This window comes from Phalacrocorax aristotelis, chromosome 2 (genome assembly GCF_949628215.1).
Source record: "Phalacrocorax aristotelis chromosome 2, bGulAri2.1, whole genome shotgun sequence".
Classification (NCBI taxonomy): domain Eukaryota; kingdom Metazoa; phylum Chordata; class Aves; order Suliformes; family Phalacrocoracidae; genus Phalacrocorax; species Phalacrocorax aristotelis.
Genome location: NC_134277.1, coordinates 55,575,706 through 55,598,673, shown reverse-complemented (window position 1 = coordinate 55,598,673; position 22,968 = coordinate 55,575,706). Strand labels below are relative to the sequence as shown.

Below are 22,968 nucleotides of genomic sequence, written 5' to 3'. Positions count from 1 at the left end.
GAACTGGTAGCTTCAGTTCTTTATATTCTGCTGTATATTCACACTGTAGTAAATTAACTCCAGATTATTTTCTCTTACAGTTAGACTAAGCACAGATATTGAACTGCATGAAATATAAAAGACAAATATAGTGCCATTCTGTGCAAACTGAAGAGCAAACAGTAAATCAAGCAATGAAATATGATTTCATAGCTTTTGTTGAAAAAGAATATTGTAAAAGCATGCAGAGCAAGTGTAATGATAACAATAAATATGAAGACAGACACACTTACATTTTGTTCCAAAGTAGTTATGTCTTGTTCAGCTTTTGACAGCTTAAATTTGTATTCACTAATTTGCCTGTTGGCATCTCCTAAACAAAAATTGACATGAATATATTACTCAAAGCAACTCTCTAAGATGGCAGTTTCCCTTTTAATTAAAATTCATTAAAAAGACCATTTTATTGAGAAGCCCATATACAGGACTATAAAGTGGTAAATGCTTTCAGAAATCTTTTCTGAGTGTATGAAAAAGAAATAATTTTCCTGTTATTTACAGAACACAATTACTGTCTCTGTAAGACTGTGCATTAAATCTCGGATGTATAAATGAGATATACACCTTTTAAAACACACCTGTATAGATCAAACTCATCTCTCAGAAAAGAGAATCAACACAATAACCAACACACACTGCAAAAAGGGTCGAATCACAGACAGAAAACCAGCACCATTTAGAATCATAGAATCATAGAATTTAGTGTAGACATCTGTAATAACACTCGAATAATAAGAGGCACAAGGCTTGAACCTGCCTGATGAACTCCAAGAAGCTTTGCAAATTATTTTGGTGTTATATTTTAGCCCTGACATTGCCAGTGCTCTGCTCATGTTCATTGCCACAAGGATACTAAATGACAATCTGTCAAACATGGAAAGTTTTCAGAAATAGCTTGCTTGAAAATGGAAAGTAGCTTAGTGCTTTTACGAAGCAACATTGAATATTGTGTTAAACTTTAATAATTTTTCTTGTTTTGCTTCAGAGGATAATAGTCTTTCAGATTAAATTTCTGTATCAAAGATTCAATTAAAAAATCAGGTAGAATATATTAACAAAATATCTTAGCTGAAATTCTATCATGTAAAATTGGAATTGTTCAAGTAGTGGCACCCATTCTAGGGAAGTTCAACAGAAAAACAACTTCCCAGAATGTTGCTATTCAGCACTGAAAGAGGCAGTCTTTTAAGCTATTCTGCAGTGAGACATTTCCTGCAAGGAGAGATACCAACAGAAAACTAGCTGCTCAACAATATATTCATCCACAATACTACTACAGCATAACAATATAGGAAAAGGAGTTGTTGGAAGAATGTGTCCTCTCCCCAGCAAGAGTACCTTTGAACAGTAACGGTACACTTACTCTGCATTTCAATTAGCTGCAAGTCAGAACCGTTCTCTAAACCTACGATATCTGTATTCATGCCATCACTCCTAGAATATTTCTGTCGTTCTTCTTCCAGCTGCATCTTCAGTTTTCTAACCTGAAAAACAAGTGTTCTTTTGTGAGAGACTCCCAGAAGTTCAGTAGTTGTGTATCTAAACGTTCAATGGGAAAAAGGCAAAGCAGCCCTGAGATGCCACTGGCTGAGACGGTCCTGTAAGTGGGAGTAGCAGAGCCATGCAGGGGAGGCAGGGAAGCCAGTCCCTGAGGCCTGTGGCTGCAATCCCCCATCTCCATTTCTGGGCAAGCACCCTCTGCATGTCAATGCACAGTCCAGACCCACCAGTTTGGTCAGTGATTCAGGGATCTGTGTGCAATACAGAGGCACCCAGTAACTCTGACAGAGCTGCCTTTCCGGAGGAGAAGGTGGCGTTAAACTCTGTTTATACATTTCTTTTACACTCTAAACACGTATGAAGATAACGAACAATATCCTGGTGAGTTTACAGAAAGAATAATCCACAGCTTTTCTGGGGTCCTGTCTTTTCCTCCACCTGGAAGCATTGGTCCTAGGCAAGTCTATAGTACACATTAGTCTTAAACTGTTCCATTGTATTCTACAGCAGCCATCTCTGGATTTTTCCAGTAGTCAGGGAACATAGATTCCTCAGCTATACCCTCTGTGTCTGGCGTTTATGAAAGACGTGGGAGCCACTTTTTTTGAATCTCTTATCAAAATACTGCCCTACAGATTAGTGTTAGGGGACTTATACTTGCAAAACTCCCACTCATGATATAAATAAAATATTTTAACAGTGATTTTTACAATCATACTGTGAAAAATGTATCTTTGTAGACATATTTATATACTTACATTTAACAGCCTTGACTGAATGCTAGAGTTTATTGGCATTCTAAACCATGTTATCTATGCTAATTAAAGTACATTCCCAGCAAAAACAAATGCTGACACCACCACTTTAAATTTGCAATGTGTTCAGCTAGAAGCACAAAAACTATGGTATTCTTAACAATTGTTCAATGGATGTGTTTTGTTACGTCCTTTCTTCTCAATACTGAGCTGTATTAAAATACAACTACTTTTATAATATTAATTTTTTATTTGAGTAACTGAAATGATCAAAGAAATAGTACTACTTAGCAATTTGGAAGAAAGTGCCACTTGAGCTTATGAGAATGTCATTTCACCGACCTTAGTATTTCCACATAAGGCAAAATAAAAGAATGAACAACTTTAAGCACGTGCACTAATAGCAGAGTCAGCAGCAAGTTAGATTTCAGCTAACCAGTTAGTGAAATGAGGGCTCTTTACCAACCAAGACTGAAGTCACATGGATAAGGACACTAGTGAGAGGAGCTGATAATTCTTGGTAGCCAGCCAGGTAAGAAGCTGAATATTTTATTTTGCTTTAGTGCTTAAGTATTTGGTTAAGAACCCTTAGTGCTTAATATTTGTTTATTGCTAGTATATTAGTAGCCTGAAAAAGGAGACACAAAGTTCTATTTATGAATAGAATAGCTTGTTTTACCTGGGACAATAATTCTTCCTTTTCTCCAGCCAGTTTTCTTAGCCGGACATCTAAAAACAAATTCAAAAACAGAGAAATCTGTAACTAAGAACACATTTTTTCATAACTTCTTGTTCATTTTCAAATAAAATGCTCTTCAAACTTAAAAGCTAATAGCACTGGAAGCATAACACTTTGCTATCTCACTAATAACAACATACCAGACTTCAGTTAATAGCAGAAAAAAAGGGAAAGATACTAATAAACAATGTGAATGAAATATAACAATCTTAAAAGCAAGACCTCTGAGAGTTTAGTAATTCTTCAAAGTAAATGAACAACTACGAATTTTTTTTTTAATAGAACACAGCTTTGTCCCAATATCTAGAACAGCCATTTCCAACAACATTTTCTTCTGATTGGATACTCTTCTCCCTGTCTTATTCTGAAAGATTGTTATCTATCCAGGAAGGCACTAAGCTGCTTGTCATGGTTCATCCTCAGGCAGCAACTAAACACCACACAGCCAGTCGCTCACTGCCCCCACCCCTGTGGGATGGGGGAGAGAATCAGAAGAGCCAGAGCACAAAAAAAAGCCTTGTGGGTTGAGGTAAGAACAGTTTAATAATTAGATTATTATAATAATAATAATTATGATAACAACAACAATAATGATAATATAATAAAAAAGAAAAGGGAAAAAGGGGAAAAAAAGAAATGCAAACAATACAACCTCTCACCACCTGCCGACCGACGCTGCCAGTCCCAGAGCAGCGATTGTTGCTTCCCTCCCCCATCCAGCTCCCCCCAGTTAACATACCGGGCATGATGTTACATGATATGGAATATCCCTTTGGCCAGTTTGAATCTGCTCTCTTAGCTGTGCCCCCTCCCCTCCCAGCTTCTTGTGCCCCTGGCAGAGCATGGGAAGCTGGAGAAGTCCTTGACTAGTACAAGCACTACCCAGCAACAACTAAAACATTGGTGTGTTATCAACATTGTTTTCATACTAAGTCCAACGCACAGCACTATGCCAGCTGCAGTGAAGAAAATTAACTCTATCCCAGCTAAAACCATGACACTGCCCCATTCTTTAGAAAGTGTTTTCAAACCACAAAAAAAGTACTTGGGAAAGGATCAATAGGAATGTTGCAATGTCTCTAATCAGTCAGAAGATCAGCAATGACTACAAAACAGTCTGTCGAGCAACACTATGCTAAGATTAGAGCAGCTCCCTTGGAAATTATAACTTTGACAGTAAGAAGGTATAAAGACATCTGTGTTTCACTATGATGGAGCCACAGCAGAAACATGTATCAAGTCTAATATCTGTCAAAAAAACCCCAAACTATTATTATATGTTATGTCCAAATATATTGCAAGTGTATAGAAATGTTTCTTTGCATGTCAACTAACAAAAGTTTTACAGTGGATTGACTATGCACGCAATAACTTGTTTAACCGAAGGATAAAAGAAAGTTAAACTAAAGGCCCGCAAAACCTCTATCTTTGTTTTCTGTGTAATTTTCTGAATAGTTTTTAAACTTCAGTTATTTTCTATGTTTGTGGGGGGTTTTTTGGTTTATTTATATTTTTCTTGTCATGGTGGTGTTTTTTTTTGGGGGGGGCTGCCCTTGCTTTATACTAATAAAGGCAGAAGTATTTCAAGGAAGGGGAAAGAATATATTGTTTTCTATAACGGAAGTTCTTTCATTGATTATACATACTTTTACATATTTTTTTTCCATGAAACACAACTGGAAGCATACTAATCCAAAAGACTACACTTTCAGGCAAGGTATTTTCTGACAGTAATAAAACAGAAACTGGGACCAAGAGATCTAATCAGTTATAAAGATCCAGGCACATACTTTTTTTTTTTTACTCAACAAATACATCTGTCTTTTTACTCGGCTTTTAAAAAAAAAAATCATAATCTTGAAAGTTGTGTAAGCATGTATTCCAGAAGCACCTCCAGTATCTTCTTGTGGCTAAATCACAGTCCACTATGAACAGAAGGGAAACAAAGACTTCAAACACTCTCCAAAGTATGTTAGGATATTTTTACCTAGTGGTCCTTCTCCTGCAGCTTCCAAGACTTGAGCAGCTTCCTGTGATACAACTGTTATTGCACCAACCACTGATTCATGGTTTACATCACCATTTGGTGTGCCATCTGGAATTATAACTAATCCATGTTTCTAAAAATACAAAAGAAGAAAAATCCTATTAATACAAGAGCAGTGCTAAAATGTAATTGGACAGAAAAGTTATTAAAAAGCTTTTCAAGTTGAAACAGCTACAATGAAATACACCATTTGTCCTACCCTAAACCCATTTGTCAGGTTTTGAGACTGCACAAGAATAGTAACCATCATTATTCGTTTTCATTGACCTTGATTTCATGCCCCATTCCTGGATTTCTGTTACTGTAAAGCAACCACTGCCAACATACCTCTCCTCTCTTCATTGTTTCCTTCAGGTGAGCCAACTCCTCTCTGAGCTCATCTCGCTCATTCTTAATGCAGTCAAAGTAATCTTTCTGTCTTTCTAGGGCCTGGGTTCAGGCAGATAGCAAGAAAAAGAATGGCACAGAGAAAAAGCATATGACAGATAGCAGAGAGGTTTTCAACAAGTACAAAGAGCTCAATAAAAGAAATTAAAAAGGGTATTTAATATATAAACATATATCTCTGATAACTACCTTTTACAAGTCACACTCTACCCTCATTGCTGCACGCTTGTCATGACGTGATTTTTCCCCAGACGAGAGTCTTAGTAGATTCTATAGTAGACTTTTATTTAGTGGATTTTATTTTTTGTAATTTTGGTATACTAAATTGAATACCAAAAGAGTAAGTGATTAGAAGAATACAGGCACTCCGTGGTCAGAAGTAAAATTTGCTGGAACTCAACTTGCAAAGATCCTAAAACATTACATTCATTGAACTAATTTATCTACCTTTTGTAAGGTACAGAAGTAGAATCTTACCTCATTAAAGACCTTGGATGTATCAGCCTGTCATTCACTTACAAATACTATTTTCTACTTGCTTAAGTATTACAACCACCCTTTACTAAAACCAAAGCAATCAGTTTTTAAGGGGGGGGGAAGAGGGCGAGCAGGAAACACTAGCAGCGCTATTTTAGCACAAGAACAGATTGCAGCTAAAAGCGCAATACAGACGTAGATGGGTTTGCCTGCTGATGCTGGAGCTGTGTTACCTGGCAATTAATCAGACATTTTCACTTGGACTGGGCAGCATCCCAGTATTACATTCAAATTCAATACTGCATGCATTACAAATAATCCTGACCATACAGCAACTACAAAAGTGTACACACATCTTACCAAGAAAACTATCCGACTAAACCTTGTGTCATGCATGAATGTTTAGGAATGGACTGCTACAAAGAAAGAAATGAAGGTGTATACCTTTGTATTGTAGCTGCTCCACATGACAGTTGCAGCGTGCTGAATTTTAATAATCATCTAGAATCTGTATCCTCAAGCAACGTTTTAACGCATTACTCTTAACTTCAACAGAAAAATTTAAGTGCTGCTGCACTTGATTTATTAGTATGTAAATATAACATTTAAAATATAGGTAATTCAGCACGTGTGAAAGTATTAGCTGTCATATCACAGTTAAAAGGACACGTTATGAATTCTTAATTTCCTAACATATACTAGACCTCTGTAACTACATTATAAGCAGTGCTAAGAACTTTAACCATTACATCATTTTTGTCTTCCACTTAAATAAAACATACACGTTTTCCATTTTTGAAGAATAGCAGCAGAGACAGAGAGGGAAGTAAGCTCACCCACTTGGGCACAAAGGCCCAGAATCACACTGCACACACACATCGTCTGTGTGCTTGGCAGTGCCCTGCGATGCTGCTGACCTTCCCAAAACATCCTTTCTATCCTCATCCTCTATGCACAAGTGTTGGAAATAAAAATTTTGATGAGGAAGGAAGTGAAGCTGATATAAAAATATAACTCTACCTATAGAGAGATTAGTAATCATTATTCAGTGTTGAACCTTCACAAAAGCTATACTAAACTCAGACATGCCATTGCCAATTTCAAATCGGCAATGCATGTACAATTTGGAGGCACCAAACAGTAAAACAGCTGTATATTTCAGGAGTATAACCTGGAAGTTATAGTTCAGTGTCCTCAAATTGATCTAATTTAAGACTAAATACACATGCAAATTCCAATCACTTTGTAGAAACAATGCAATATAGGAAGGCAAGTGGTAAAACAGACTCATGGTATCTCTATTGTGCTTGCCTCCCTTTCTTCCTCTGAGGCAGCATCAGTCATGCATATACATTGTAAAACTGGGTTACAATTCTAATTATGAACTACCACTCTGTGAAGCTTCTCAGAGACTTCTGAAGGTGGAATAGAGTAAAAATTAGCAGAACTACTCAGTATGGGGGAGAAAGACTCAAAAGCTGTGAGCTAAGAATAATATGTAAATGTTTTAAGATAACGAAATGAGAAAGAAAAGACAGCAGCATTTTTTACATATTAAGAACTGAGAAATTTCAATTCCAATATGGTAAAAAATACGAAAACTAGAAAAAGATCCAGTTATGGTTTTTACAAGAACGCAGAAACTGGCAGGAACATTTTGGCTAAAAGAAAAAAATATCTTTCTTGTCAGTCTGGCTAGTAGTTATTTTGAATAGATGATATGCTCTGTACCAACTCTAGCAATGTATTTGAAAGAAAAAAGTGCTTGCACAAAACAATTCCTCAAATTGGGACAGTCCAGTACACAAAGGTAAAGAGTAAGTTTGGAAAGAATACTATTAAAGATAAAAAAAACCTTTCAGAAAGATGTTCAGAAGAAAACTTAAACGTTGAAATATTATTTTATGATGGAAGAAAGAATTGCAATATGGATTGAAGGACTGAAACATGAAATAAATATGAACTGAATAAAGACAGTATAAGAGGGCTTTTTTTAATCTGGGCAGCACCAGTTAAAGGATAGCTTTTCAAAGTTAAATACAGCAATTTTCTATGAAATCTCCATATGTCAAAATCTTGTGTAAAATTCAGTTAGACTTACTGATTCCTTTCTAAAGGCCATCCAGTTAACTCCGTCTCACCACCAATCTACTTGCGGCCCAGAACAGCCACAGGTTCAGAGCCTACTTACCACCAAGGATCAGGCTGGCTCTGAGACAAACTTCTATGCTGCTCAGAAGCAGAGCTGACAAACTCTGCCTGACCTACATTAGCTGCATAGTGCACATCAACTCAGTTCTTCCTGTACCACTTTCTTTTCTATGCAGGAGCCCTACAGATGCTCCTCAAAAGGTCCCACGCAACCATTGTTTCAATTCCAACTCTCAATTTCAATAGTTGGTAACTCTAGTATTTTGTTTGTGGTATCACAAAATCATCTTGGTTCAGTGCTGCATCTAAGCTAACCAGCCCTAGAAGGATCAGAAGTGAAGCACAGGAATGTGCAAGTGTAGCTGCACAAGTCACTTCAAGATCATATTTTTTAGCACTAAGTATCCCAAATGCAAGCACAATCTAAAAATACTCTCTGGGGCTTCTCTACGTTTTGACCCTTAGCTCCTGCAGCTCTGTAGGTTTTCCGTTATTTGAGATATTTTGTCTCTCTTATCCCAGGCGGTGGAAAGCAGACCATTTTAAAATCTGCTAATCGTTACGCAAATTCTCAAGATGACAACAGAGGCAGGAGCTAAATGGTGAGCAAGTTCTAAACTGTTCATGTTTTTTAAATTGTATTTGCCTCTAAGGAGGTTAAAAGCTTTAAAAATAATTTCAAATCTGTATAAAATTGTCACTGTGGATCAGTGTACATGCTCAGGCAATTCCTACATTTGTAAAGAATAAGGAAATCGTTTTTTCAAGCCCTTATTACAGGTTAAAAATATTTTGTAAAAATTTATAAAATTTTATGCATAAATTTATTATATTATAGATTTAATTAGTATTATTCATCATTATGCAAGTGAAGATGAAGTGGAGCTCATTTTCTAAACAAGACTGCAAAATGGTTTCAATATTTAAATTGGGAGTAGCCTTCATTTCTTTAGAGTACACAGCATTCCTTGGAGGGTGGGGGGCATCCATCTACTTCTAAAAATGAAAAAATACCTTTCCCCCCATATTTGTTTCATACCCCTATTTTTTTATCTTTCCAATTAACTGTCTCCTGGAGATCAAACACCTCTTTGGTTATGGAGTCTATATTCTGCTGCATGCGTTGATTCTCCTGTAGTAAATAGTATGAGGGAAGAATAAAAGAGGAAAGAAAAGTAAGGAAGTGAAACAAGAAACATTCAAAGACATAAAGGAAATTAAATAGTAAAAGCCAACCAAAGAGTTTATGAGCATGAAGTTAAAGGAAAAGGGTGCTACTAAGGGTTACAATATTTCCCTATGAATTAATGCAAAAGAATGGAAAATAATTTTATTCAATCACTTAATGTTGACAGAAGAATTTAATGCAACTAGAGCTACTTTTCTTTAGTAAAGACTGGGGATAACGTCCTTTCTTTAGGAAAAAAATTACCCTGTGGTAATTTCCAGATACCTTCAAGTCCTGTTTGGAAATGAACACTTATGTTAACAAGTGGTTTTACTAATATTTTACAAAAGAGAAAAACCTTATTGAAAGTATAAAGAACGAAGGTTGAACTAAGCATCCAGGAATTGAAATACAGAGGCTGATTGCTTTCTGATACTATATTAATACATATCAAGTGTGGTCCTATTTTCTCCATCTGACTAACAATGCATTTTACTGTTTGCCTTGCAAATAAAACGACAATTCTTTGATACACTCATATAATTACGTATGAAGATGACATAAGAATTTTTAGGGCTAGAGATAATTTTTCTTGCCATCCCGAAGGGTGAACTTTATTTTACATCTGGGAATGGAAGACAATTTCTTTCTGTGAAATGGCTTCAGCTAAATTATCTGTTAGTGTTAATAGCTGGACAAGTTACTCAAATAAAAGGTAAATAGGGGGCAAACTGTCTTTACCTTTGAAGGGACTCCATACATTGGGTGAGAATTCAAACATATGCTACATTCTACCAAAGCAAATGCTCCAGACAAATCAATCTATTGTATATTCTTGATTAACATACTTCAAAAAAACCAAAAAAAACACCAAACCAAAAAACAACCAACCATCAAAGAAAGTGCTTTTGTCCTTCATAGTGAAGCCAAAGAGAATCCAGAGCAAGTGACAACCAGAGCAAGCTACAGACAGAATTTGCTGAGTTCTTGCTTGGCAGCATTAATCTGCAAAATGCTGCTTCTTAAGCTAATCTTGCTCCTTTTCTTCTGCTAGTAAGTCCTCCTAACTCCACTTCATGAAGCAGATTATTTTCTCAGTAACCATAACAGATCTGGAACTTTTCAGAGTTACTATACTACTGCCTGGAAAGCACAAGAACTTAATGGGGAAAGAAATCAATTAATGAAATGCAATATTATATAGCTTTTGAAAATGAGGTCATGGAAACTTTGGCCCATACACTTAAAATAATCAAATTTTTTTTGAGAGAAACCAAGAGGCAGTGGGAAAATGATGTACTAATTCAACTACAACTTACAGTGCCAGAACCAAGGTCAGTGGGAAGTAGACACCTGCATGTTGTTGACAATACATATCTTTATGGGCCATTTTAAAATTAAGACTGATAATAGCTCTAGGATTTTAGGGCAAATTTCTTCTGGAGACAAATCAAAGAGGCGAGAGGGAAAAGAAAATAACACACCACACATCCAGCAACATTGTTATGACCCAAGAACACACTGACCAGTGTTGCTATATTTATGCTTGACTTGTAAGCAAACAAACATTTGATACTGCAAACTTCAGTGGTTGATGCTCACAAAAATCTGAAATAACTGAAAAGGAAACTCTTGGGAAAGGCAAAGAATAATATTTGGTATTATCAATGCATCAGAACTTCTGCCTGTGCAAAAAGATTTTGGTCATACAGACATTAGTTCTGCCCTCACAAGGAAGGAAAGACATAAGGAACATTCATGAGAACCACGATTCTTACAGGAATTAAGGTTTTTACACATTTGAAAATCTTGCAGAGAGACATTTTAACTTTCTAAATTAAGAGAGACTGATAGCTTAAATTCCACCCAAACAAGAAAAAATTATGTCTTAAAAATGTGAGACAATATTAAGCTCATTTTGTGTATGGTGGTGGCTCCCATTCAAATCTTACACCATATTTATTTGCATATGTTCTATCACACACTATCATATGAACATACCTCTATCAATTCATCTCTCTGTCGAAGGCCCTCTTTAAGTTCCTCCAACTTATGCTGTAGAACACTGCATGTGTGTTTCTGTCTTTCCAATTCCTATGTTAAATAAATTAATGATTTATTTTTATTTATTTTGGGTTTGACACTCATTTTCAATATAAAGTTTAAAAAAAGTTAGTAATAGCACTTAACATTACCTAAGAAATTACAGCAACAGTTTGAGAAATTCTACCTACCAAGTAGCCAAAAGTCACAGAATCAGTGTTTTAGATAAGTTCTCCAGATACATACTATACAGAAGATTTTATTTAATAAAATTTAGAGTGGAGAGAAAAATGCCATGAAGGTTTAAGAACAACAGTAACGAGAAAAAGCTCAGATACTGATTTTATCTAAAATTTCTTGAAAAAACTGCCACACAGATCTTCCCTTTCCAAGAAAGTGGGACTGAACATGTCCTATATGATTCAAATGCATATTTTATCATTAGTGTATTGCATTAATTAAATGCAATTAATTTGCATTTAACTGGGGTCATGGGGTGGTATGTGGAGGTTAGGATATATTTTGATTTTGTTTGGTATTTTTTGGGGGAGGGTAGCTGGTTTGGTTTTTTAAAAACCAAAACACAATACTCAAAACATGTTTGGCCACTGAGAAAGACAGACTTCTCTACTAATCCAAGTAACTGTTCTAAGTAGTCCAGGCTTCTATGGTTTATCTTAAAATAAAAAAAAGAAAGTCTTAAAAATCATTACCTTTGATTTCTCTTCATTCTCCCTATAGAACTCTGCTATCTGTTCTTCTTTCTCCTCAATGACGTCCTTTAGAGTATCCACTTGGTAAACCAAGTTGTTTTTCTCATTATCTAGTTGAGCATTGGAAACCATAGCTTTCTTGTACTTCTCTTCAACTTCAGCCAGTGAATCCTACAGAGAGTAGAATGGCTTAGATTAGTCTAATTTTTTGATGTATTATTATACGTTAAAATACTACCATAATACTGAAGAGTGCTGTTACACAGTAAAACTACACAACCATTTTTGTTTCTGAATTATTATTCAATGTCTTCTCTTTAGAGATACCAAGTCACAGTTCAATTTCGATTATTCACGTTAAGTCATACACAGCAATGAAAAGTTATCATTACAAATGTATGAAAATTACAAGATAACATTCCACTTACATTTTCTACTCTACCTTCACAACTTAACTCACAGGGTTAAAGTAATAATATCACAGCTTTATTGTATCTTCAGTGCATGCACAAGAAAAAAAAAAATTCAGAATGAGGCAACAAATCTGACAGGGAACTCAGATAATTAAATGACTAGAAAAGATCACAGAAATATCCTTAAGACTAGCTTTAACTTAATGCTCATTATTTAAACAGTGCTCTATACCTCAGATCCAAAGTTTTAAGGTAGTCATATTTTAAGTAATAATGATTCTGTTTAAGCAGACACTGTCTTTACTTCTTACTAAGATTAAAAAAACAAAAAAGCATGTAAAGATTCACATGCTTAATTCTGTACCTGAAGGTACACATAGACCTTGCTATTACCCTGCTATGCAATTCTCTCATGTTTACCAAAATCATTTATCACATTATTATTTCTCAGTACTATAACAAATGTCAACTATTCAAATACTAGAACAACTATCACTCCAGGCACTTTAAAACATGCAGTGATTTCAATATGCATGCTTTTAAAAATACAGAAATTGAGCTTCAGGGTCCTAATTTTAGAATTGAAGAACTATTAAGTGATTCCGCTTCCGAGGTAGATCTGTGCCCTACTACAAATCCCCTACTATGTCACACAATCTGTTCTTCAAAGGCATAGGCAGCATAAGCTCCATATTTAATTATTTATATTTATCACAGTAGAAGTACTAGCACAGGAAGGGCACCAGGCTTGGGTTTTCCAGAAAACAGAAAAGTAGGACTAAGGTATTAGAAGAGAGGGTGGTAACAGTCTAAGTGTCCTGAGAAAACCTAAAACACCCAACCCCCAAGCCCTACTCCATGTTATAAATCACCAGTTTGAGAAAGCTGTTCTTAAAGTACATTTTTTAACTTCTATAATTTTATCATAGCCACATGTATTTATATACCTGTTCCATTCACTAAATTCTGGAATTTTGTGCTGGAGAGAAACAGTAGTTTAGAACCCCCAGAAAACAAAATAACTCATGACATATCCAGATCAGAAGACACATGACAGTATAAGTAGTGAAAAAATAAGAAAGGAACCATTATCATTTGAGAAGCAGTAAATAGCAAACAAAGAAGATTCATGATAAGATAGAAAAAAAATTTTTAAAAATAAAGAACACATGTAAGTGCATTCAAGTAATTCTTAAGTTTTAGATTAAAACCACAGAAAACATTTGTGATGGTGTAGACATGACAAATCTTGTAAAGACTGGTAAAACAAAAGGTCAGAGACACTAAAGCTTCCAAAGTATTTCAAAGAGTAATTCAATTTAGAGGAGAAAAGGAAAATACTGGGATTAAAGTGAATGCTATAGTCCTTTTACGAGGAGATGCAAAACTTCATGAAAAGTGCAACTAGGAAAAAATTCCGATTTGGTTGTTCCTGTGAGTGAGGTGAGTGGACTCATGTAGTAATTTAGGTTGGCAGAGATCTCTGGATGCCATCTGGTCCAATCTCCTAATTAAACCAAGATCAGGCTGCTCGCAGCTCATCTCCAGTTCATTTTAAGTGTCTCCACGGATGTAGACTGCAGAACCTGGCTGGACAACCTGCTCCAGTGTTTGACTGCCTTCCTTGTGAAAAAGTCTTTTTCTTGAGGTCTAATTGGAATTTCTGCCCTTACAATGCAACTTTTGTCTTGTGCACCTTGCCCTGTCACTGTGCACCTCTGAAAAGAGTCTGCCCTGTCTTCTCAACAGCCTCCTATTCGGCAACTGAAAACAGCAGTGACACTGCCGTCTGCCCACTCCCCAAGACTTAGCAAATCCAGCTGTCTCAGCCTCTTATTGTATGCCATATGCTCCAGGACTCCAGCCTTAAAGAGGACATAAGGTTGCAGCTTAAAAAATTGGATTAAGATGTCATTAATCAACAAGTTAATTAGGGGAAAAAAATCTGTAGCTATGGAAGAATAAAAAATTGATTTTGAGACAGAAGAGTGAGAATTGCTTTCCAGAAAGAAACTAAGCTATGCCTAAGATTCTCCAATCAGTAAAAAAAACCAAACCAGAAACATTGCTAAGGCTCCTTTGGAATTGTTACTTCTTTTCGAATAAGAGCATTACACATGTTCCCTATGGTTCAGGAATTCCATGTAGTTTCTGTAATATTCCAGTTTGGTAAGAAATAATATGGATTTGGAAGAATTTCTTAAACACTTGAATGCGGCACTGGGATCCCTAAGGATGAAACAGTGGGAATAGGCTGTAATAAAAATGGATAATAAGGCTTTGCACATAACCCAAAGCTACGAAGCAATACCACCCACAATTCTCTCAGGAAAGCCAAAGGGCTATGCAAATTAGGCTGCTTGGCTAGAACAGGCAGACATCAAAAGAGTGCTCTGTTAACTGCATAAAAGAAAAATTTTGAGGAAAGAAAAAGGATTCCTTTCTAGTTGATGCAAGTGAATATAGAGAGAATCAACAAAACTGAATCAGAGACATGAAAAGATTTAGGCCTAATTGAATCAGGACTATCCACACGAGAGTTCATTCTGCTGACACCCAGCAGATTTGTAGCCAGGTGAAAACTCCTCTTAGCAGCACAACGGATGGGCAACCACAGAGATATGAAGTTAGTGTGATTACAAATCAATGTTACTCAACCACTAGGGAAAAAAAAACCCAATTGACCAACCTAAACAAAACTTAAAAGCAGTGTAAAAGCAGGTATCCTAGTAACTCTTCTAATGTACACAACTGCTAAAGCAGAAGTTGAGAAAAAGGCAATACCTTCCTCATTAGGAGGAAGGGTTCCTGAAAAAATTCTCTATGGAAGGTAAATTAACTTAGCAATATATTATTCAGTATTAAGAATAGCATAAAATGCAATTCGATTTTGTAAGCCAAGCACAGGTCAAGATCTTACTGTCTATTGCACATCCATGCTTTTTGGCACCTGTAATGCAGTGCAATAAGTAATAGTGCGTTAGTAACGATTCAGAACAGTAGTCATTAGATGCTGGGAAACATGCAGAAGTGTGAGAGAGATCCGTTCTGAAAATATGAAGCAATCTCACATTTTATTTAAATTTAGTACAACCATAGATATATCTAATAATCTTGTAATCTACTGCTCTTTGAAGTCCTTTTAATATTCATATAGCAATACAATTAAAACTAGACATACTTCATCTGAGCATATGGCTATCAGATTCAAAGTTACTTACCCTCTAAAGAGGAAGTAATTTTTGCTACACTGAACAGTTCAAATTATATATTCTCCCTTTACTATACCATCTGATACGTCATTTAATCAAGGAAATTCAAGGAAGCTGTTAAATACATCACTGTTACATGCTCTAGTACAAGCAGCATTCATTAAATTCAGTCTCTATATGAATATAAAGCAAATATGGAAAGATCTCTTTACTTTTACATGGAACCATTTCTAATTAGGTAACAGGAAAGAGAACAGAACATCATTTGGTGTACTCAATTTCCCTTCAACACAGAAGAGGGGAAAATAATCATACTTCAACTGCAAACTGTTAATTCTGTGAAAACTTACAAAAGAAAAGCATACATACAAATTTAAACAAAGTCAAAGTAGAGACAAATCTCATTAACCTAACACTGAAAATACCAATTTAGAAAAAGATAATGGGAATGTAAACCATAAGCATTAAAAAAACACCCCAAACATCTTTCCCAGTGCCAAGGGAGTAAAACAAAAATAATCTCATGCAAGCAATATGTCTGCCCGGATTAATTTCAGCACATCTTTCAAAATTATTACTTTGGTTTTGCTTTATAAGATGTAGTATTTGCTGAAACCTGGAAGACTTAATTCTTAATTTCTTAAGTTCTTTGTCATAACTACTTCCCATTTTTTTCTTCCCCATTCAATACCTAGTAATTATTTTGAATATCCATTTGTTTGCTAACGAAACTCTGAAAGATATAAACTGAATGTCTCATTATCTTACCAGAAAACACCTGCTAAAATACGAAAGTTTAATGTTATTTTAACATAAACTAAATAATGAAGATATACTATCTCATGTACATTTAAGTAATAACTTAATTTACCCACACGACAAATTTAAGATTATGTTCTCTATGGATTAAAAGTTAGATACATGCTTTAAAGAAATTTAAAAACTTGTTAGTAAAGCCTTATATAGTTAGTGGAACCAGTGGTATCTCTGTTACCCAAAAACACCGATACAGAATGCATGCTTGGGAGGAGCCCTGATACCTTTAGTTCTTTAAGTCCCTGCATGTATCTCCCTTCTACATCGTGTATCTGGTCCTTAAGATCATAGATATCCTGCAGGACATAGGAATGAACCATTGCATAAGAAGTATGGGGAAATAATTTATAGTTGAAAAAGCATTCAAAGGTTTACATGCATTTCTGTCAAATGCCAAAGCCTGCAATAATTCACATAAATTATGATTAATTCACAATAACTTGATGGAAATAAAATTTTGTTCATATCACTGAACCCAAGCAATCCCAAATAGGACAGAATTGTTTCAAATTTGACATAAACAAAGTCATATTTTAATAACAGAGAAATCTTTTGTGATTAAAAATCACATTCTCGTAACTTTTTCGTACTATTAGGAAACCAGAAGATCTGTAGGAAGAAAAAATTCCTCCTAACCAGAAATACAATTTTAGACTAGCTCCCAATTCTCTGAAAAATGCAGTTTACCCGTAATTCACTGAGGGAGGCATCAGGATCCACCAAACTGCTCGTGTCTCCACTTCCTCTCCTAGATGAGTTTCCACTCAGAGGAGTTGCAGTTACTGAATTGCGAGATGATGGCTTATAAAAAGGGAATAACACTGAATCAGGAATTATTCTGTCATTTCTGATACACTTGACTTCACTCTATAAATTGCTTCACAGTTATAGAACACCTTTCTTTGTTTTTACTGTTTCCTAATATTAGTTTGTAGACAATATTTTCCACCACTTATGTTTCCTCTAGGTGAGATGTTGGTTTCTCTTTGATGACTTACCAGTTATCACAACATTACAGTTCTGAGTCTTCTGAAGACTTTCATAAGGAGGCTGTTAGTGTTGAAAAACTGTAGAAGTACAAAATATTTCTAAAATTTATAATTTCTGCCACCCACGATACAGAAGAAAGTCTCCAGTTGAATCTAGCATATGAACTTTGATAGCCTTGGCCTCTTAAAAATCCAACTTTTCCTGCTTAATATTTCTCACACAGAAAATAAATTCTCTAAGAAACCAATACTTGCTACAAGTAAACTAAAGAATAAAATTCTTTCCTCAGGAAATAGAAGGTGCAAAACATAAATTTAGATAAAAAAATATGTCTAAAGATATCTCTTTGCAAGCTCTTAAAAATGACTACAATGCACTCAACTAAAAACACACAGCATTTATGCTTTTTGAACTATTTTAATAATTGTAAACTTATGGCTGAACACTGACTTTCAATAGTTTTTAAATTAAACACTCTTACCCTTGAAAATATTTCTGAATGTGATTTTTCACTCTTTTCTTCCAGCTGAAAGAGAAAAGGGAAAGTGATCACAATACACCTTTTGCAATAAGGGACTACTGAATCACCATCTTCTGGTCAAAGATACTAAGAAATATTTAAGAAAAATGAAACAATAAAAAATTTCCAGAAATAAGCATAGATCAAGACAGGAAAAAAAATATATTCAGTCTGAAAAAGTAATTTTTACCTCCGTTGCAAAATAAATGAATGCTTGTAAAGAAAGAGTCAGAAACTTAAAAGTTTTCTTTAAAAAAGTCATTACCAATATTAAAAAATGTACTGATCAAAAAGCATGTTTCATTATTTTAAATTTCAACAGGGTAGTGACTACAACACTTGGTGGCATAACAAACACAAAGCTTCATGCAAGTGCACTTCAGACAAGCCAGTGACACCTGTGTGAATGTCCTAGTTAATAGAAAACACTTTTGTTTCTTCAATCTCTTTGGTGAAATCTGCAATTACATCAGGACGAAACAGTTCAGGTAAGAGCCCATAACTAAAGGGTACTAAATAATAGCAACCTACAAAATAATTTCAATTCATATTTTACGTATTAAAGTCTGAGCCAGAAAAAACTACCACACCCCACCTTCTTAATTAATGAAACTCTGATATTGCAAACTTATATTGTAGATTCCCATATTTGCTATATTTCTATGAATCAAAATAGGTGGAATTAAATGAAGACATTAACATGTTGCCGTATTTCCTAAAATAAGTATGATACATTGAGTATGGTATCTCAAATATCTGGCTTCCCTGAAAGCACCTGTCTTTCTCCCTGCCCAGGACAAGAGGTTGGGAAGTCTGCTACAATTCCAGTAGAAACAAACATTACTTTATGAGATCTTTCTTTTTCCTTCTGTTGTGGTTCCTACAGAAGCAACGTTGCCTTTCCATGGCAAATTCACCGTCTCCAATGACATACTGAAATTGTAAATTATGAATATTTGTCACCATTGTGATGGTAACACGATGTTAAAAATCCAATTCATCTGAAGTATCCGTTTAGCACAACTTAAAAATACCATTTTGGAATCTAATAATACATAAAAATGAAGATGAAAATAAAAGCAACTGAGAAGGTAGGTAGCATAATTGCCGGTCTCAGCCTCCACATTTTCTTTTAGCAGAGCATTAATTTCAGGAAAAGCAGGTTTATCACAGGACAAAAAAGGCTAAAACTTGAACTGGAGAAATGATTGGTTTATGCCATGCTTTGAGCATGTTCAGATGATAAATACTGTGCATTATCACAATACAAGTTACATAGCTCTAAGAGTATTAAACAATCTAAATGCAGAATCACAGAAACAGTGGTTGTAAGGGTACTTTAGCAATCACCTAGCCCAGCCTCCCTTCCAAACCAGAACTGCTGCCAACAGCCCAGGTTAGCTGTGGCTATATCTAGCAAAGTCTCACCAGCTCCTGAGGATGGAGGTTCTTCTCCAGCCTCGTGTAACCTGTCAAGAGTGCAACATTAACCTCCTTCTAGAGCTTCTTGCAGTGGCTCATCTGAACCTCCTCAGCTGCAGCATGAGGCTGCTGCCCCTTGTTGCACTGCTTGGCACGGGTATGAAGAGTTTGGCTCTTACTTAAGCAGTTCCAGGCTGCTGATCACCATGTAGCATCCCCTTTGCCCAACTAAATACGTCCATTTCTCTCAACCTCTCCTCCTCCTGCATGTGCTAACACTCTGTTATTTCAAAGACATGTCTAAGAAAAATTTCCCTATTTTTCCACCATTAAACACAAAAGATTTGACTACAAGCAACAAGAGCTTCTAAAACTTACAGCAGCAATAAAGAGAAGGCAGCTAGGTTTGTTGTAAACGATGTTCAAACTAAAGGGATGCACAAGAAAACCATCACAATTTTCCTGTACCGTGCTGCATAGATTTGGGATTCAGTGCAAGAGCATAGCCAATAATGTGTGCTCCTGTAACAGATCCCGACAAAATCTCATCCTGGATGAATGAACACTAAAACACATTAAGGGGGGCACAGTTTTAAGTATTTATTTTTGTCACTAAACCAAGCAATAGTATTCCAAAAATACACAAAAGACCTAGGCATTGTTAATTTCCACAAGAAAACACCCCAACATTTTACATTTAAGAGATGCTTAAGCTTATCACACACACAAAATGTGAAGTGTTAACACTTGTCACATGCTTCTAGAAACAGGCAGAAAACCCTTTAAGATAAAGCAGCATGCTTTTAAGAAATTCAGACCAGACATTTTTATGCAAAAAACCATCCCCAGCCTCCACAAACCTATTTGCCATTAAATAACTCTGAACACTTTTACAGTATTTACTCTTCCAGAGCATGAAAAGACAATCCATGGTTAGTAAGTTTGCTGTATTCATCACAGTATAACAACAAGAATTACACTCACACTATTCAAACCTTGGACATCGTCTGCATCAGAAACAATGCTTCCCCTGCGGTTGGAACGACTAAAATAGTCAGCAGCGGTTTCACTTTGATCAGAAAAATCAGAGTACTTCAAAAGATAAGGAGAAGGGTAAGAGAGAACTGAAGATGATACCACAGGATGAAGTTTATTTAAAAAAGAACAAACAGGAAATCCTAACTTAGATCTCCATTATCGGAATTTATTCTAGCTTTTCTAACAGTTTAACAGTTGTAAAATCTTAATCACTCTTTTAGATTTTTGCTATTTTAAATGTGTCTACATGAACAAAACATGTGCCGTGCTGATATGAACACTTTTGTTAGCATATACATGGTTTCTAAACACACACTTCTCATGTTTATTATCCTTATACTTTACAGTTTCTAAAACTATCATTTATTGATTAATTTTCCTTATTTGGAGTAATATAAAAAATACAATTGGAGATACAAAAGAGTTTAGTGCTAATATGGTGCCAAGTATAAGCTACAAAAATTACCTTTTTTAAAAAAAGGTGTGTAGATCATAAAAACAGATTATATAAGCAGAAGTTGTTAAATAGAAGTTATTATTTTCTTCTACAAATGTCTTTTCTTCAAATCAACACAATCCCAACACTACTAATTATGAATATGATCTGGTCTTCCTCTCACTCATAATTTTAAGAGGCCTTAGAATATAAGACAAGCTTACTCCCCCAAGCTGTATCTCAGGCAGGCACCTAAAAAGGTGAGGAAAAAATGCTAATGCTACACATCACTGGTAAAAAAGGCAAGATATATCTAACCACATTACAGTGCCACATGAATTTAAGTGAAATATTTAACTGAGAAAACACTATGCATGTTAAACATAGGATTTAATGAGAAGAGTAGGTTTATCAGAAATGTTGTACTATAACATTCTACTTCAAAGGCAGAGAGTTACTGTGAACATTACATTTAGTTTTAAAAGTGATTATGAAAGAAAAAAATCTTTAAGTGAACAGTTTGAAAATATACTGTCCTTATTCCATTTTTACTATTGTAAAAAGCAATCCTTAATTTCTTTGTACTTGAGGTACAAGTGAAGTAGCCTCATCTTATTCCAATTAAAAGATAGTTACTTGTTTTTCATGCAGATGTGACCAGTTACAGAGAAAACAGTTTGCTGATAAACACCTGTCTCAGACTACGCATGCTTAGGATTACTGAATTTGTATCTTTTGTCACTGCTTGGTTATGTTCTATTACTCTGACAGAATTTTCTAGCAATATCTACAGTTTAAATTTTTTTTTAAAATAACAAAGTAAAATTTTCACAGTCAGAAAGTTGGCCAAACTTTCTTATTTCACAAAGTATAAAGATGTTGAACAGAATTCTGCTTGTATGAATTACGGTTACAGCAGAAGAACAACCAACTCAAGAGCTACAAACAATCTATGACAACACCGTGCTCTTTTTCCTTCAAAACTAATCTATCTTTGCTCTTGAAAAGTCCATATGTCTGAAACCTTACTGTTCCTCCTTCTATACCTTTTGCACTTCTAATATGTTTATCAAAACCAATACAGTTTAAGATGGAGATGCACCATACAGTTTATCAGTGTTTTTTACTCTGTTTCCATCTTCTCTCCTACTTTCAACTTCCAATGAGCACTGACCTGACTTCCAATGCACTACCCAGAGTGAAACCAAAATTAACCAGAGAAACAGTAGAAAGTGAAAGTGAAGTTCTGAATAAGATTTCTATTTTACCTGCTGAGTACCCTTTTCAGAATTATTTCATTAAACAAATACATTAACATAAATAACAAACACTAAAACATTAAACATTCACTACTGTGAGTGAATGGTACCTTGGCACTATTGGTATCACCTATACATACTGAGATCTGATAAATATATATATTCCTATATATGTACGAAGTATATATTTTAAGGAAATTAATGTTAAGAGAAACTAAGGAGACAAGCAGTATTTTCACAGCTCAAGAGACTTTAGAGATGATGTTAATATCTCTCAGGTTTTGGAACTGCATAAAGCAGCAGCAAAATTCCTTTTTTCCTACACCCTCAAAAATTCCCCCTGACATCTTTTGTAGCTAAAAACATCCAGACTCTGACAAATCAGTTATTTCACCTCTAACATCAAGAATATGTAAACAGAACATTTTCATAAACAGAACATTTCCAGTTAACCTATACCAGAACACTGATCTACTTTTTTTGTGTAGCATGACAAGTCATCAGCTGCACCAATGAAACCAAGATAGTCAGGCAGTGGCAAAACTAGGGTGGAACTACTTAAAATCACTTTTGCAGCACAAAAAGCCATCTTTGGCATGACCCTTTTGACACAAAACACATCCATGAACAAACTTCTCTCAGTTTTGAATACTGGTCACCATAAAAATGAGCTAGCTACTTCCTACTGCATGAGACAACAGAGTTTGCATTAGTCCTCTTCCTGAAAAGAAAGACTTTCACATGTATTGTAGTAACAGTTTCGTGTGCCTGCCCAGCTATGACATAAGGTGGTAACTCCATCAACGTACTATAATCTAGTTTCCAATTGCTTCCCATTATATA

General features: G+C 35.3%; 1 protein-coding gene across 16 annotated transcripts in view; it reads right to left on the bottom strand.

Moving 5' to 3' along the window:
• Positions 1-22,968, bottom strand: part of LRRFIP2 (LRR binding FLII interacting protein 2) — a 58,802-nt gene that overhangs the window by 2,697 nt on the left and 33,137 nt on the right. For 5 of the 16 annotated variants that reach the window (XM_075083647.1, XM_075083649.1, XM_075083650.1 and 2 more), the window contains 12 exons: positions 20,377-20,484; positions 17,932-17,976; positions 17,148-17,261; positions 16,685-16,756; positions 12,020-12,190; positions 11,265-11,357; positions 9,135-9,227; positions 5,408-5,509; positions 5,021-5,153; positions 2,974-3,023; positions 1,403-1,523; positions 273-352 (listed from right to left, as the gene is read on the bottom strand). In XM_075083647.1, the coding sequence (XP_074939748.1) occupies positions 273-352; positions 1,403-1,523; positions 2,974-3,023; positions 5,021-5,153; positions 5,408-5,509; positions 9,135-9,227; positions 11,265-11,357; positions 12,020-12,190; positions 16,685-16,756; positions 17,148-17,261; positions 17,932-17,976; positions 20,377-20,484 (1,182 nt within the window). The remainder of the gene's footprint in view (positions 1-272; positions 353-1,402; positions 1,524-2,973; positions 3,024-5,020; positions 5,154-5,407; positions 5,510-9,134; positions 9,228-11,264; positions 11,358-12,019; positions 12,191-16,684; positions 16,757-17,147; positions 17,262-17,931; positions 17,977-20,376; positions 20,485-22,968) is intronic. The other 11 variants (XM_075083657.1, XM_075083661.1, XM_075083651.1 and 8 more) reach the window with 7 other exon arrangements.